This window comes from Panthera pardus, unplaced genomic scaffold (assembly GCF_024362965.1).
Source record: "Panthera pardus isolate Hobbes unplaced genomic scaffold, ASM2436296v1 HiC_scaffold_13, whole genome shotgun sequence".
Lineage (NCBI taxonomy): Eukaryota > Metazoa > Chordata > Mammalia > Carnivora > Felidae > Panthera > Panthera pardus.
The window spans coordinates 148,894,789-148,912,229 of record NW_026526688.1 but is presented as its reverse complement, the minus strand read 5'-3'; the positions used below and the strand labels follow the sequence as shown (position 1 = coordinate 148,912,229).

General features: G+C 35.3%; 1 protein-coding gene across 5 annotated transcripts in view; it reads right to left on the bottom strand.

The window, feature by feature from the left end:
• Positions 1-2,073: 2,073 nt before the first annotated feature.
• The window catches only part of LOC109278177 (UDP-glucuronosyltransferase 2A1), a 62,718-nt gene continuing 47,350 nt past the window's right edge, over positions 2,074-17,441 (bottom strand). For 3 of the 5 annotated variants that reach the window (XM_019468279.2, XM_053901496.1, XM_019468261.2), the window contains 5 exons: positions 14,483-14,631; positions 11,643-11,774; positions 9,457-9,544; positions 7,987-8,206; positions 2,074-3,728 (listed from right to left, as the gene is read on the bottom strand). In XM_019468279.2, coding sequence (XP_019323824.2) covers positions 3,449-3,728; positions 7,987-8,206; positions 9,457-9,544; positions 11,643-11,774; positions 14,483-14,631 — 869 coding nt within the window. In that variant the 3' untranslated portion in view covers positions 2,074-3,448. The remainder of the gene's footprint in view (positions 3,729-7,986; positions 8,207-9,456; positions 9,545-11,642; positions 11,775-14,482; positions 14,632-17,441) is intronic. The other 2 variants (XM_019468286.2, XM_019468251.2) reach the window with 1 other exon arrangement.

Below are 17,441 nucleotides of genomic sequence, written 5' to 3'. Positions count from 1 at the left end.
AACATTCCCAGGGCTAATTTATGTATGAGTATACATGATATTCTCCCAGCAGCAAGAAGTAGCCATTGTTACAGCTCCACTGAAAGGTGTCTCTGAAAGATAGTGGTGAAAACAAAATTTTCCCCAAGTGTAAAATATCAAGGAGTATATCTAGGTAACTCTGTTTTTATGGGGAAAAGGTGCTTTACAACTCTATAGATTCATAGGCAAAGACTAATGGATTGAGTGGTTTGTCAAAGACAGGAATAATTAGAGAGAAGATTAAAGGCAAGAAGATCTGAGGGTAGAGGTATGTGAATAAGCCTCTTGGAGCTTGCATAGATTATGAAGATACTTATATTCTGTAAAAATTCCCTTCAGAAGTCATGTGCTATAGACAACGGTATCAATAATAAGGTGGTTTGGATGAGCAGTCCTGTCCTGTTGGAGTCTTTTTCCAGACAGTCCAGAATTTTATCATAAAGCTCATGCACAAAGCAGTGAAGACTGGGATGAAACTATGTATGAATGCACAGCAAGGAGTTCACCTCACCAAGGCTCATCTGGCTGTGCCAGCTGTTACATGCTCAATCTGTTATTAGCAAATATGTCCCCACCTCCTTCCCAATATGGTAAACTGCCTAAGGTTCTAGCTAGCTAGAAAGTAGAAAAATTGGTCACCTTCCACTGAAAGGATGAACCATTTTATTCTTCATAGAAGTAGTTATAATTTCAAGATAACAGATTTCCCCTTCACCTTATCTGTAGTATTTCTGCCAGATCACAAACTATGCACATGAGGCCTTAGTAAAAATGTTGGTTTTGATATCAACATTGTGTATGACCAGGAAACATATTTACAGCCAAGCAAATGCAGCAAAATCTAATATTCATGGAATTTGCTGATTTTACCAAATTCCCCCTTAGCTAATGAAAGATCTTCAGGGTTTTAGCTGGGAGACAATATCCTATGTATTTTAGTTGCTGTCTCAAAGGATGCAATGTATGCTTCAAATCAGAGTCTCATATAAAAAGTCTTCTGTATTTTAGTTTGAATACATGGTTCAGGTCTCAAGGGGTTGAAAATGGTAATGAGTCCCCTACACGTATGCTTCACCATTTTCCTTAGACAAGTTTGTTTTCCATTATTAAAACTTGAAGTCAGGCAGTTGGAGGTTGCATTTCTCAAAAGAGGAATGATATGGCCATGATTTACTTAGATTATAAACCATGAATGTTTCTTGATTATTTTGATCTCCTCTGCTTCAGAATTCAGTCAAAGATTGTGTTACTCTCTTGGCTGTAGTCATGGATTCAAAATACCAAAGGTAATTAAGCTGCTGACGTTTATTTGCTGTGGATGAAGTTTTGGATCACCCTATCAGGTAAAGAACCCTAACTAGAGGAGATGCTGCCAGAGGATAAGGGGAACATGTAATGCTTATGAACAAAATAAGTAAAAGTATTAAGTGCAGCCTCTTGAGTATCTCTAAGTTCTGAGAATGTAAGGGCTGTGGAACAGTGCTCTGATAGGACTTGGTTTCTGCTTGTTAGGGATGAGAGTTTCCTCATTTGAATAGTTCTACAAACAACCACTCAGGAAAGTTCATTTTCAGTGGGTATGTATGTATGCATGTATGTATAAATGTATGTATGTGCATATGTATTATTTTTATTTAATTGTTTATTATCCAAATACATGTTGCAGTTAGACAGCTAACTAACAGGAATTTTTGCCAGCTGCCTTCTGATGTTCAGGCAAAGGAAGAAAACTGAAGATAACCAGTAGGAGGGGAGAAAGGAGGTGAGCAGTGGCTATTGAACAGAAGCAAATCTCTATGTGGTAGGTGGCCAGTCTCTGAAACCAAATGGGTGTCTGAACATGGGTAGTGCTCAACACCATGAATAGCTAGCCAACCTCTCATTGGACCTTAAGCCATTTACTGCAATCCAATAGCAGAAAGTGAACTGGGCATAGAACAAACAAAAGCAGCTCTTCTGGGAACATAATCAAATTGTAAAATTAAAAACACATCAACATGAATCAACTACTAAAATGTTAACATTTAACAAACACATTTTCAGCCTTCACAAAAAATTTTTTTAAGAGTTTATTTGCATTTCCAGTCATGTACATATTCAAAAAGAAATTCTTATATGTTCATGTATCATATATCATTCAGTTATTTTAAAATTGGAAGTAATTTTCAAAATGCCACATTGAAATGACAACAGATTTCAAAATTTTCAGTAAGCCAATGGATGTTATTTATTGCCTCAACTATACAGCTAATACTGGAATTAAAACTTTAATTAGAACATGTCATTAAGTTTATAAAGGGTAAAGAAAGTGCAGTCTTTAATCTAGTTGCTAAATTAATGCAAAGCTGATTCAAATATGATCTTTGCATGATAACTATTTACTATAGCATGCCCTTAGTCATGTAGACCTGCTAATACCATACGTCCTTGGCATAATGCTTAATTAATAAATTTAAATTTGTAGAAGACAAAGACTGAAAAATGATACAATGATCTTATATTCCAAGTAAATGTTTGTTTTTGCTAGAAAACTGAACAAATTTGATTATAAAGAGTGATTATAGATTATGTGCATTAGTCATTTTTCAATATACTAAATTGGCATTTAACTTTATCAATTGTACTGTTAATTAAACATTTCATAAAATTACTAAAATATTTTCTATATTTCTTAGTTATTTCTTCCATAAATGATCTCTTCATCTTTAACATTGCTGACATTCTCTGTCCCTGAGAGCAAATAATGACCCACTTAATCTCTTTTGTTTGAGGGAAGTCCCCAGACCCTTGCATTAGAGTCCACACAAGAGTACTGGTTGATTACAGGCTGGAACATAGGCCATGATTATCTGTGTGTTCAGTGGGAATTTGTAGACTTTCCCTAGAATGATACATTATTACAGTTATCAATATAGGCTATGACTCCAGTTGCTTTGGGCTAGCAGAAGGGCTTATTTTTATGCAAAAAGAAATAATTACTCTTATTATAGCATACTAATATTTTATGGTGGTTCCTTGATTTGTATATTCTAGGGGAACTTGTGAAGTTTAGTCTTCTATGTTCCCTACATCCATCACATTCAGCTCATACTTTGTGTGTTCCTGAGGATTCAGCATGTTGTCAGCCAGCATGTTCTTAAGCATACTGAAAAATAGTGGTATTTTGAATAGAGTATACATAAAATTATTAGTGTCCCTGTGTCAGGAAAATGAGAAGAAGAGGGTAAAGGCACCTGGGAGAAGACAAAAGAAGACTGGGACATGTTTACTAGTTAATGATCATGTTGAATTCTAGGCTTTATCTCTAAGCTAAGGTAGAGGAAAGGGAATTTTGAAAACAAGATGGAGATCATGTGTTTTCATTAAGGTCACTGTGGCTAGAATGAACAGGATTGCCCATTAAGGCCTTTGCCAAACTTAGAAAGATCTATTCCCTCTTTTTCTTCTTTCCTGTTTTACCAAGTTTTTGGCAAGAAAACAAACAACATTTTGTGACCAAGAAGATAGCAGTTGCTACACAGACCAGCAGGAAACCAATCACATCGAAAGAATGGTACTGGAACCAGGTGAGGTCATGGGCAGCTGGACGCAGGTGCTTGGCTCCTTTGTGACGCATGACAAACTCTATCCAGAAGACTGCTCGATCTAGGGGCTTTACAGGTTGATCATGTTGAATCCTTGATAACCTTGTAGCATTCTCTTTATAACTGGTAGGCAAAAATAGACAATTGAGAAATTACATAGGAATTAGAAAAAGGTTTTCTTCTCATTATAGGCAATATGTCATGCATGTTATATGTTAATTAAGCCAAAGGCCATAGATACCTTGAGAAAAAATTCATTCTTTGTGAGACATTAACTTTGTTGATTGTATAGAATCTCAAAAGAGGTGTTAAGAGAGGATGTAGAAGAAATATATTCTTAACAGAATGCGGTGAAATGCAAACATAAGAGATGGAATAAATTTGTTACAAATGTATAGCCTAAGTTTTCCAAGCAGCAATTTTGATCTTGTGTAAAGTATAGTTTCCAGGATCGTTCAAAAACCAAGACTGTGAATAACCCAATATTGTGGGGAAATATCCATAAGAAGGTCCATAAGCATGGTGTCTAATCTCTGGCTAGTTCATGACGATAGACAAGTAACTGATAATTAACATAAGTAAACCATTTCTTCGGTGTCTAAGACCTTGACTCTGTGATAATTCCTCTGCTGCATGCACTTGTGTTTTTGTAATGCAAAAGACAGTGTCTATATAGGCAATATCAAGATTGTGTAAAGATAATAGGGTAATTTTGGAAGTATCAAGGACATGAACTTTCAGTTTTTCAGAATAATAGAAATATCTTGTTAGAATTATTGCCCCTAATCAATGTGACATCACTGTAGCAATAGTTATATAGAGTTTTAACAACTCTAATCTCTCAAATAACAATGGGCGTAAGTATGTATTTGAAAGGCAAGTAGTGTCTTCACTGGACATTTCTTGGCTGGTGAGCTAGAATTAGTATATTTTATTTTGGTTTTGTGTTAGAAATAAAAGTTCCAAATGGAGACATGAAGCTAAAGGAAGGTTGGTGAAATGCGAAGAGATGTCCTGATGTGAGTCGGACATTTGGGATTGGAAAAGGAGGAATGTGATCATCAATCACCAGTGAACATGGTATGCTAGGTCCAGTAGCAGGGGGTAACTTACTTGTATTCTTTTTTGGTGTGCAGGGAGAAAGGATAGTCACACTATTTCAATTGGATTGTAATATAGGTAGGGTTAAGTAGAATTTCACATAGCTCATCCTAAAACATTTCAGGCAAACTGTGGTGGCAATAAATGCCTATTTTTCCAAATCATATTTTTGTTCAAGGTTTTCTCCATTTATAGACAGAGATTTAAAATCTGAAATACATATATACTAGATAGATAAACTTGCATTTGTAAAATATACTTTCCTATCAATGTGAAAAGAAAGACCTATGCTCATATTTAAAATGATCATTTAATATTTTATCATACACTAATGTTATATGACTGTTATCTCAAAACATTCAATTAATTAAAATTACTATAGTTTATGTATTTAAGTGTAATCTTTTGTGTTCCTTAATTCCTTTATGGATTAAGAAAAATGGAAACTAAATATATCCATATATACACTCTACAGTAAACCCTTTTGTTCCCAGATAATTTTAGAATTAGAATTAGGTTTAGAGTTAATGGTAAGATATTTCAAAAGAAATAATTTTAGGTATTTTACTGGAAAATTCTGATTATTTATGTTTCTATCTTTTGTGTCAATAGTTTCCAAATTTACAATAAAATTTACTGGTATTCTATGCAATAAAGTAGAGTTTTAAAAAATTACAGAACTGACTTACTCTGATATTTAGTAAAAGGAACCACATTGTCAGCAATTAACAACCCAGCAAGTCTAATGCATTAGACATCGAGATCATCATTTATGAGAAACAGAAGATCATAGTAAGCCTTGATGAAGCTCTTAACCCTAGATCCAGCTCCTGAATTGATGATACCAAGACTATTTTGAAAATTAAGACTTAAAATGCATTTAATAAAAATCATTTGATTGGAATGTGTGTGAGAGGGGGAAATGAACTACTAGCACTGACTTTTTAAGTTGGATATAAAGCAAACATTGAGTGTTCTCCCGCTTGGGAATCAATACCTTGACCCCTTTGTCTAAAAAATCCTGCAAGTAGGGCTTTGAATAGATGGTTTTACATAGATTAGTTCCACCAAAAAAAAAAAAGCTGCACAACATTGCCTTTGAGTTTACCTTCTCCTCTACCTCCTGAATTTCAGATTTCAGTAATATAAACAGAATGTGATAACTATCCTTTGAGTTTTGCCTCTGAATAAAATAATGGAGTCTCAGATAACCTGGAAACAAGTTTAAATACAAGGCACCTGTACAAATTCAGAACAAACACCGAGAGAGCTAGATGAAAAAATATACAATATTGGGGGGAAACATAAAAATGATGGACTCAGAATGTAGTTAGGCATAATACATAGCTTAAGGAGAGTTGAATTTTAATAAGAATGCAATGGTGATCAACAAAAGATTAAAAAATCAAGTTATAAAACAAAAAACAGTGATAAAGGATAGAAATGGGCTGTTTGAATGGTTAAAATACCTCCTTAAAGGATTAATAATGAAATTAGAAACAGTAATTTTTTAATGGCAAAAAGTAAATTTACTAATTATGGATTGTTTGAGGAAATCTCAATGAGTTAAGAAAAGTAAAAAATATTAGGACACTTAGAAAATAATACAGAAGCAAAACAATCCAAAATATTTTAACATAGAGAACATTGAACTTTGATGTCTCTGAAATAGAAAAAAACGTAACAAACATTCTAATAAATAACAAACAAAAAATTTTCTGAGAAGAAAAAAATTAAATATTTTTTATTCTAGATTAATAGTATTGAAAGGACATACCATAACCCAGGAAAAGTGTAGACAATAACTGATAAAGATACATCATTAACTAGGTTTCTGAATTTAGAAAAAAAGATGATTTTTTTCCAAACTGAAAAAGAAACAACCAAAAATAATCAGACAAGCTTCAAGTTCTTACAGAAGGAGTTAAAGCCAGAATACCATGAGTAATATTTACACAGTTCTGAAGAAAAGAGAGAGCTAAATATATTATATTCAGAGAGGTGTCATTCTTATATCAAGACATTCAGCAAATAAGGCTAAACATGTTCTCAGGGAATTCATACAATATATTCAGTTAAGAATGAATCCGAAATATTTTGGAGTAAAAAATCTCTGAATCAATGGCAAATCCAGATTCCCTTAAGATACAGCCAAAAGAGTAAATATGAGGAAAATAAGTGGCATACATATTGACATGTTAAAAAAGAATTTGGAGGTGGGGGAGAGAGAGAGGGAGATCACGAGTTGGGGGACATGCAGGGCCCAACATAGGGCTTGATCCCAGGATTGTGACATCATGACCTGAGTTGAAATCAAGAATCACCTGCTTAACTGACTGAGCCACTCAGGCAAGCCAACAAATTAAAATTTTAAGTAATACATATTAGAGATTATTTCTATAGCAGGAGTTCAACTATTGCTAAAATTAAAAATACATAGTTAAAAATAAAGACAAAACTGAGTTCATGTATTAATTCTTAATCTTGGTGAGATCTTTCAGGGAAAAAAAACCATAATGATATATACCTGAAGTTCAATATAGTTTATTGATTTATTGCAATTAATCTTTACCTAATTCAGGTAAAATACAAAATTTTGTTTAAAAATCAACACATAGTAATAACCAATATTTATAAAATTATTGCCTACTCTATATTTATCCTCTTTTTTAGGTGAGATCTTTCAGGGAAAAAAAACCATAATGATATATACCTGAAGTTCAATATAGTTTATTGATTTATTGCAATTAATCTTTACCTAATTCAGGTAAAATACAAAATTTTGTTTAAAAATCAACACATAGTAATAACCAATATTTATAAAATTATTGCCTACTCTATATTTATCCTCCCTGTGTATATTCATAAACTGCAGAATGGTATATAGTCAGCGTTAATGATGGGTATTTTTGAATGGCAGTGTTAATTATTACTTCCAATTTTGTACTTACTGAATGGTTATACTATTTAAATAAGCATATATATGTGTGTCTATACATATAAGCAGATTATTAAAAAATATCTGGGAGTTTATGTCATCATGGAAATTATTGATTTTGAAATTACATTGATAAAATATTTGAAGTATTAGTCTTTTTTTGCAATTTCAGCAAATTACTCCAGTGTATGGGAAATGAAATAATAGAGTGGTTCTTATATTGATAATGTTATGATTGTTATTTGAAAATAAATCAGTTAAAAGGCATGAGACAATGGATGTTTTTCCAGGAGTGATGGGCAGTATAAACAATGGTAAGCTTTTAAAAGCAGTAGTACTTACGAAGGTTCATTAATGACTGTTCTCAAGGCATTGAGCAGATCTTCACTTGTCATTGTGTTTATGTTCACCTCCACAGCTGCTCCTTTGGCCTTCATGTGAGCGATATTATCAGGCTGATCAGCAAACATGGGAACTCCCACCATAGGAACCCCATGATAAATAGCTTCATAGATCCCATTGGTTCCACCATGAGTGATAAAAGCTTTTGTTTTGGGATGACCTAGTTCGGGAATTGGGTGAGAAGTGGGTGAGGATTTCATTAAGACAGGTTAACAGAGTTTCAGGAAGAGACAGGGAAAAAACTACAGGGTAAGTCAATGAAGAAAGCAGCATTTTCCACAAAAGCTGAGCACATGGGCTATTTCTATACACATAGAAAACAATGATCCCAGGAAAGGAGGAATTAGTTCCTTCTGCATTGTGCAGAAAGATTTGCTTGAGGAAGTAACACCTGAACTGAGATTGAAACTTGAAGAATAATGAGAGTCTTAATTGAAGATGCTCTTTTGTGAACCGAAGAAAGCATTGAATCTATAAAATCCAGAGCCAATTCTCAAATTATTTCTGCTTTGAAACTGTAAGTAAAATGTAACATTTTATTATTTTTTCTAGCTTTAGTTTTTAATTTATTTTTTAAATTTTATTTTAAATTCCGGTATGGTTAACATACAGTGTTCTATTAGTTTCAGGTATACAACACAGTGATTCAATAATTCCATATTTCACCCAGTGCTCATCACCATAATGGCACACCTTAATCCCCAGCATTTGTTTGATCTACCTCTCCCCCACCTCCCCTCTGGTAACCATCCATTTGTTCTCTGTAGTTAAGAGTCTGTTTCTTGCATTGTCTCTCTTTTATTTTTCCTATGCTCATTTCTTTTGTTGCTCTTTCTTAAATTCCTCATATGAGTGAAATTATATGGTATTTGTCTTTCTCTGACTCAGTTCTCTTAGCATTACACTCTCTAGATCCATCCATGTCTTTGCATATGGCAAGATTTAATTCTTTTTTTATGGCTAAATAATATTCCATTGTGTAAATATACCACATCTTCATCCATTCATCCATCAGTTACACTTGGGCTGCTTCCATATCTTGGCTACTATAAATAATACTGCTATAGATATAGGGGTGCATGTATCCCTTTTAATTATTGTTTTTATATTCTTTGGGTAAATGCCCAGTAGTGTGATTACCAAATCATATGGCACGTCTATTTTTTTTTTTTTTTTTTTGAGGAACATCCATACTGTTTTCCAGAGTGGCTGCACCAGTTTGCATTTTCACTAACAATGCAAGAGAGTTCCTTTTCCTCCACACCCTTGCCAACACTTGTTTCTTGTGTTTTTCATTTTAGCCTAAAATGTGACATTTTTAATTATATACTTATTGAATTTGTTTGTTGTTAAACAGTCACTTTACTTGTCCATTTCCAATTGTACAGCTTTTTTTCTCCTCAGTCTTACCAAGAAGATCATTCTGGGGTATCCAATCATAGAGCCGAGTATTGGCTCCTAATGTGGCTGGTTTCTTTCCTTTGTATCTCCATAAAACCTGTGGAAGACAGTACTTTAATTTTGCAAGTGAAAACACACAATGAAGTCATCTTAAGGCTATAGAGTTATTTATAAGTCATGTAGCCCACCACTACTTTATGTGATAGTGAGAAAAGTGGTCATAAGGGATAGTTTGCAAACATGGAGATATAGTGGGACTGTTTACATCAACGTTGTCAAAAAGGGCTTGTGCTAATAGTCTATTAAATATAGTTTTATCATTTTTATATTTGTCACTCAAAGTATTGAGGTGTGAGATTGTAAGTGAAGAGAGAAAAGAAAAGACTAATTTAATCAACCGGAGTGTGGAGGTTCTAAAAAACATTAAAATAAACATGAATACTGTGTAAATTTATTTATGTCATAAGGCCATCCTAACTCTCATGTTTCAAATGCAATGTTTTCCAGAAATATAATTAGCTTTAAAATTGTATTGTCTGGTTTTTGAATGATAGTCTTTCCTTCTTTCCTTCTTCCCTCTCTCCCTCCATCTGCCTCTTTTTCTTTCTCCATTCTTCTGTTTTTCCTTCCTTCCTTCCTTCCTGCCTGCCTGCCTGCCTGCCTTTCTCTCTGCCTTGTTCTCCTTCCTTCTGAAGTTGGAAGGAGGAGGAGACAGAGGTTTGCCTTCTGTAATTATTTAATAAAGTATCTTCTTGGGATGTTAACCTTTTGTTACATACTTTTAGGGGTGAGCTCTGTATGACTAAGTTCAGATTGAATATAAGTAAGTGGCACACTGTTTAAGTTTTTATTTTATTCAACAATTCCATAACTCACTTAGTGCTCATCACAACAAGTGAATTCCTTAATGCCCATCACCTATTTAACCCATCCCCCCAAACTCCTCCCTTCTGGTAACCATCAGTTTGTTCTCTATAACTAAGAGTCTGTTTCTTGGTTTGTCTGTCTCTCTTTTCTCCCCCTATGCTCATTTGTTTCTTAAATTCCGTGTATAAGTGAAATCATATGGCATTTGTCTTTGACTTATTTTGCTAAGCATTATACTCTATAGCTCCACCCATGTCTTTGCAAATGGAAAGATTTCACTTTTTTTTTGGCTGAATAGTATTCTACTGTGTATCTATACCACATCTTCTTTATCCATTCATCAGTTGATGGATGTTTGTGCCCTTTCCATAATTTGACTATTGTTGATGGTGCTGCCATAACATCAGGTGCATGTATCCCTTTGAATCAGTAGTATTTTATTCTTTGGGTCAATCTCTAGCAGTGAAATTGCTGGATCATAGGGTAGTTCTATTTTTAACTATTTGAGGAACCTTTATATTGTTTTCCACAGGGACTGTACCAGTTTGCATTCCCAACAGTGCAAGAGAGTTCCTTTTTCTCCCCATTCTCAGATGGCAAAATTTTAGCAGAAAAGCTTAGAAATAAAAATTCAAAGGTTTAACAGGCCTCATTAGTGCACTCACAGTTATAGAGTTTTATATAGTTTAACTAATATGCCAATATAATGAATTCTAGGGTATTTAATGAACAGGAGTATATAAAGAGTAGAAATCTCTAACTATAATGACAACAAAAAGTTAATTGAGTATCATAAATCAGAAAATACATACTGTTTGATAATAATACTAGGATTTTTAATTGTGTTTAACTGTAGAAATTTCAGTTTAGAAAGATGAAGCTTCTATTTCTAAACCAACTAGATCATGATAAAATCTTAATAAAACCTAGAGATATAAAGTATATCCTTGAGTATGATTCCTGTCTACTTTATGTAGAACCTCTCTCCTTTCCTGGACCTTGGAGTTAACATTCTTGAGAATTTGAGGAGTACTCAGTGCAGGTCCTAAGATTTCAAAAGGTTATTGGGATCTTAACATTTTAATCTCTATTTCATTGAAAATAAATGATAGTATAAAAAGATGTATTTCCATAGCAATGCAAAAGTTTATTAAACAAGTGACCAAATGTGCCCCAATACACCGTTTTAATATTTTGAGAAAATTTTACTTACAGATGGTACTAGTTATGTTCAGTGTTTCAACTTTGATCTAGAAAGAGAACTGTTAGCCACACTTTCTCTCCAATTGGCAGAGTTGCTATGCACCAGGATCCAATGTTGTACTAACCTTTTGTGGAATCTGGGCCAAGGCTGAGGCAATGAGATTGGCTTTTTCATCTGAGAGGTTTCTGACCATTGACCCCAGAGAAAACACCACAATACCATCTTCACCTGAACTTTGGACAAATTCTTCCATTTCCTACAAAGACAAAATTATTTTCATTGCAAATATGCAGGATCATAGGGGGAGAAAAGTTTTCTCATTTATGCATGACATGTGTTAAAATTGTACCATGTCAATTTAGATCCAATAAATTATTAAAAAATCAATCTAACTCCCTATTAGGCATTCAGGATATTTTTCTCGTGTTTATTCTTTTCCTGACTAATAGGCCTACAAATGAGTTTTTTAGAACTTCAATATATAATTATATGTTTTAAAAGGTAAACTTCTGGGGCGCCTGGGTGGCTTGGTAGGTTAAGCGTCCGACTTCGGCTCAGGTCATGATCTCACGGTCCGTGAGTTCGAGCCCCGCGTCGGGCTCTGTGCTGACCGCTCGGAGCCTGGAGCCTGTTTCGGATTCTGTGTCTCCCTCTCTCTCTGACCCTCCCCCGTTCATGCTCTGTCTCTCTCTGTCTCAAAAATAAACGTTAAAAAAAATTAAAAAAAAATTAAAAAAAAAATAAAAAAAAATAAAAGGTAAACTTCTGCTATTGTCCTATCATGATAACATTTATGAGACATTATTTGTCTACCCTCCCACAAGTAGCTGACCTGCCCTTAACTTGAGCCTTAGCGCACTGGTAAATATAAATTTCTCGACAAATAAAATTTTCTGGGTCACCACTTACAGTTATGCAGGTTGGGCTCTGCAAAGTCTGGGATTACAGTCTTTTGTATCATAATTTATGTGAATGTCAACTTCTAGAGATCTGTTATGCATGCCCTGTGCAACTATTGTGGCTTCCCTGTAATATTTCTCAATATATTTATTACAATTATCAATTATATTTATTTCTCAATGTATTTATCAATTTAAAGGTAGTAAAATTACTAGGGAAAGGATGATGTCATAAATGAAAGTAGATTGCTATTTTAGCTTAGTTAATGTTAGGAGAATATCTCTGAAGTCCCAGGAATTGGTGTTTTGCCATTTTGATTTACCACCCTAAGGACAGTGATTGAATAAACACACACACACACACACACACACACACACACACACACACGTACATGAAGCCTTACACATCTAGCAGCTGGATTTGGATTCTTGATTTGGCTGTTCATTTTTTTTTTTCTGTGTATCCAATGACTGGCATAATTTTTTCATCAGAGATAAAAGCTATGATTGGTGTCCATATTGTCCAAATGTTTGTATTAGTAATTGGGCTTGGGATGGAATAATTTTTCCTCCTTTACAAAAACATGTCTGAACTATGTTGTGAAATTGTGTGTGTGTGTGTGTGTGTGTGTGAAAAGTGAGGATGGGAAGATAAATATAATAGTGTGGTATGGGATTTTATCTAGTGAACAAGGAATATGTCACATCTCTTTCTGTAACTCTGTTTAGATACTGGTTCATTATCTGCTATAATAACACTCAGTAGAGCTTACCTGCAGCTATAACTTGAGTGGTAAGAAAAGTATATCCAGAATCCTGCCATAAGATTTAAACTTAAATATGCATTTTACCCTAAATAGAAATTGAGAACTCTCCTAAGAGCACTATTTAACCTGCAATTGTCTCAGAGATTGTTTGTTTATCTGCAACACGAGCAAATGAGTGTCTGCCTCTTCAATTCTTTCATAAAGACAGTTATTGATAAAGAGACTTAAATACAATATTCTTATCATGTTTTTCTCTCATTCTCTTTTACTTCTCAATATTGTCTTCTTCCAACATTTTTGGCTATCAATATTTATTTGTTGGTGACTTTGGAATGTGGTACACAATTTTCCTTTTTACTTCAGAGAAACCAGGCATCATGGTACTAAAGAACAAATTCAGTGACTGGGTTTCTCAGTTCTATGACTATTTTACCTAATCTGTTCCTAATGCTCTCTCTGAAACCCAGACTTTGCATTACCTGAATGATTCCTAGAAATATCCACCTGAAAATTCCTTTGGCTCCTAAAAGTGAATAGGTCTGAACTGAATCCATCCTTGTCATCTCAAAAAAGCTTTTCTGTGAATTATTTCCTGTCTTGGTAAAGGTCACTGTTATCCAAGAATTGCTACCTAATTCCATGTCTTCTGTCAACACTTACTTCTTACTGACCAAAGTCTGTGAAATCTATCTGAGAGTTTTCATGAAGGCATCGTTATCGCTCAAGGAATCATAGTAACTGTCTCATACTCATAACCCCATCACACTTGTTAGGAAGACCAAAGCACTTTCCTGAGGGAATTCCAAGGCTATAGCTTCCTGTTCCTTCCGTACAGTACCCAAACTATAGACACATTGATGTCTTATTTTAAAGTTTATTTGTTTATTTTGAGACATAGGGAGAGTGCAAGTGGGGAAGGGGCAAAGAGAGAGGGAGAGAGAATCCCAAGCAGGGTCTGCACTGACAGCACAGAGACTGACATGGAGGCTCGATTTCATGAATTGTGAGATCATGAACTGAGCTGAGATCAAGAGTTAGATGCATAACTGACCCAGCCAGCCAGGTGCTCAACACACTGATATTTTAACATGCCACTTGAATCACTTCTTTCTTCAGCTGAAATATCAAAGTGAAGTTCAAAAAGGTAATATAATTCATAAAAGACTCCTATGGTTTGTAAAATAGATTTGGAGTAGCAAATAGTATATCTCTGTTATTGAGGCAGCACACTTTAAATAAAGAAATAATAGGATTATATCATACGGTACACAAAACATCCTCCACTGTAATAGACATACCTTAGGTAATGGTTTGGCTGGTTTACAGTGCAACCCTCCTACAAACTCAAAATTAGGTAAGTATGGACGAGGAAATTCAAAATCCCAATATGTCCGGATTAGCCAAATTTCTGCTTTCCCCATAACCTCACATAATGTAGTGGGTCTTCCTAGAGAAAATGAAAAAAAGGTAAGTGAAAGTTATTAGCATATATGTGTCTTAGGATAAAATGTACCATTAATTTTCTGACAAACAAGGGAAATCTTTGTCCTCTAGCTATCTATCACATCTAGAGGAAAAGGAAGATGTGAAAAGGAAGATCACATCTAGTTAAAAGGAAGGGGAAATTAAGATTATAAGGAGAGAGGGAGAAAGAGAAGGAGGGAAGAAAGAAAGTGGGGTGGGGGTTGGAGGAAGGAAGGAAGGAAGGAAGGAAGGAAGGAAGGAAGGAAGAGAATAAGGGAGGAAAGAGGGAGGGAGGGAGGAAAGGGGGTAAGGAAAAGAAGGATGAGAGGAGAGAAGGAGAGAAGGTAAGAATATATTTGGGTAGGAATAGTAATATGCAAATGAAGTTTCACAACTACAAATTCAATCTAAAATTTAACCACAACTCCATGTACTGATGAACTTAATACTCATTGTTTCTCTCCAGTTAAATGACAGATGACAGATTAGCCCCAGCATATCAGCACCAAATTCCCTATCAATGGTTTTCTAACTATCTTCCAGCTTGTTATAGTCTCTGATTTACTCCTATTGTTTAAGAATCCCACTAGTATTTGTTTACTTTATCTTCCTCAATAAAATCCCATTATTTTCCACTACAACTGATTTGCCACTATTTTCTTAGTAGGAATTCCCTGATTCATTCCCAATACAAGCCCCTTTGGAATGTGAAATATACATGTCACCAATATCACACAGTTATTTTAGTGTTATCTTTGAATTATATTTTTTGAAAGGGATATTCTACGTATTAATTTTAGAAGATTTGTGGACAAGAACGAGTGTTTGCAAATGACCAGGTCAACCAGTTTTAGACACAGGAAACATGTTTTGCCCTAAATAAAGAAAAATTCAGATGAGAAATCTCCTTTTTTAAGGATTATAAGCAAACCTGGGGATCATGTGCAACACAGAAAGGATAGACTCTCTTTCTATAGTCATTGCTTTGTAGTGCTTGAATTTACATCTGAAGCTATATGGTCAGATGCCTTAATTTAATAATGAAGAGGAATTTCTCAAGGCAACTTAACTTGAAATTGCCAGAGATTGGATGAAAACCCCACCTCACAACCTCCACGTCAATATATTTATGTACTTTAGTTGTCTTATTCCATGTGTGTGACATCCTGTCTTGATTACCAACTCCCTTGGTGAAATTACTGTGTATAATGTATAGATCACATTTTAAGAAATACCCAAATTAAAGTATTGACTAAAATTCTATATTTGAGATAGTGGTGCACAGTTACAAATACAAAGGCAATCAAAAGTAAAGGAAATAAGGGGAGGGACCATGATAGCGGAGCAACATGGAAGTTTTTTGCTCCTCTTGTCCATAAAATGCAGCTAGAAATTCAACTCATCCCTGAAATGCAACAACAAACCATCTTGCACACCTATAAGATTGATCTGAGGATCAACCCCACAATCTACATAACTTGAGTCACAGAATTTGGCAGGTATGTGGCACAGAGGTGAACTGGGAGAGAGAAGCTGCAGAGTGTAGGGAGCAATTTTTGCTTGTGGAGAGAGGACAGAGACAGAGGGGAGAGTACAGGAAAAGCACTCTCCCTGAAAGTAGCTGGAGAGAAAGTGAACGAGTGGAAATACCCATAAGGGACTGAACAAGAAAGGAAGAAAGGAGAAAGGAGAGGCTTTAAATATGATTAGGACTCTATAAACAGGGGAGCACAGATTCTGGAACTCCACAGCTCGATAACTGGTGGAGCTCTGGTGGGAAGGGCCAATCCCCAGGATTGAGAGGTCCTCGGACCACATGGGAGAGAGGCAGTTCCCCTGGTGAAAAGACATTTGGTAGAGGTTGTGCGGCCTCCTCACAGGCAAAGGTCTCAGCAGACCCCAGAGAACATCCACATTTGCTGGTCTTGGAACAAAGACGTTAGAGGGAGGTGAAGCTTCGCGCCAGATGTGTGTTTTGATTTACCATAATCCCTGAAACGCTGCTTCTACATGATCTCATGGACTTTTTCTGGGGCAGGCTGGCACCTGGCCACAGTCTCTGGCATCTGCAGTAGCACGGTCACACAAATGTTCCTGTGGACTGGCTGATACCTGGCCATTGCTCGGCAAGATACTCCCCCAGATGGTCAGAGCAGGTCAAAGCCACAGGGACCTCAGAAGTGAGGGGTTTAGAAACACATCCTCATCTGAGATAAAATTTTGGAGAGAGGTGCCATCTGGTAGGCTGACAGCTTGATCATGACAGTGTAGAAGTAGGGAGTGGACAGTAGCCAGAGACAAAGGAGGGGTGTTTTATTGCCGGTGGGAGAGACCACAGAGTTCTGTTGCCAGAGACTATGTAGCCAGGTGATACCATTTTTACCTTCTCTATGCATGCGCATACACGTGTACATGTGCCATAAGGATCCACACCAATAAGCTAAGCAGTACCATCTAGTGGAGAACAGAGCCGTTACACCAAGTCCGTCCAACTGTTCCAACTGTGCTCTAGAGGAACACCACCAGTCTCTCTGCCTGCTAGTTTATAGACTATAAAGTGCTTCATAGTTTGACTGTTAGGGCAAACTGGATGTAATTTCAATAATATTTATTCTTTTCTCTGATCCATCTATTCAATTTTTTTCTTTTTCTTTTTCTTTTCCTTTCCTTTCTTTTCTTTCCTATTCTTGAATACAGAAAGAGAAAGGGTTAATTTTATTTTATGCTTTATAAAAAACATTTTTCTTTATTGTTTTCTACTGTATTTTTAAATTTTTTATTTCATTTTACTTT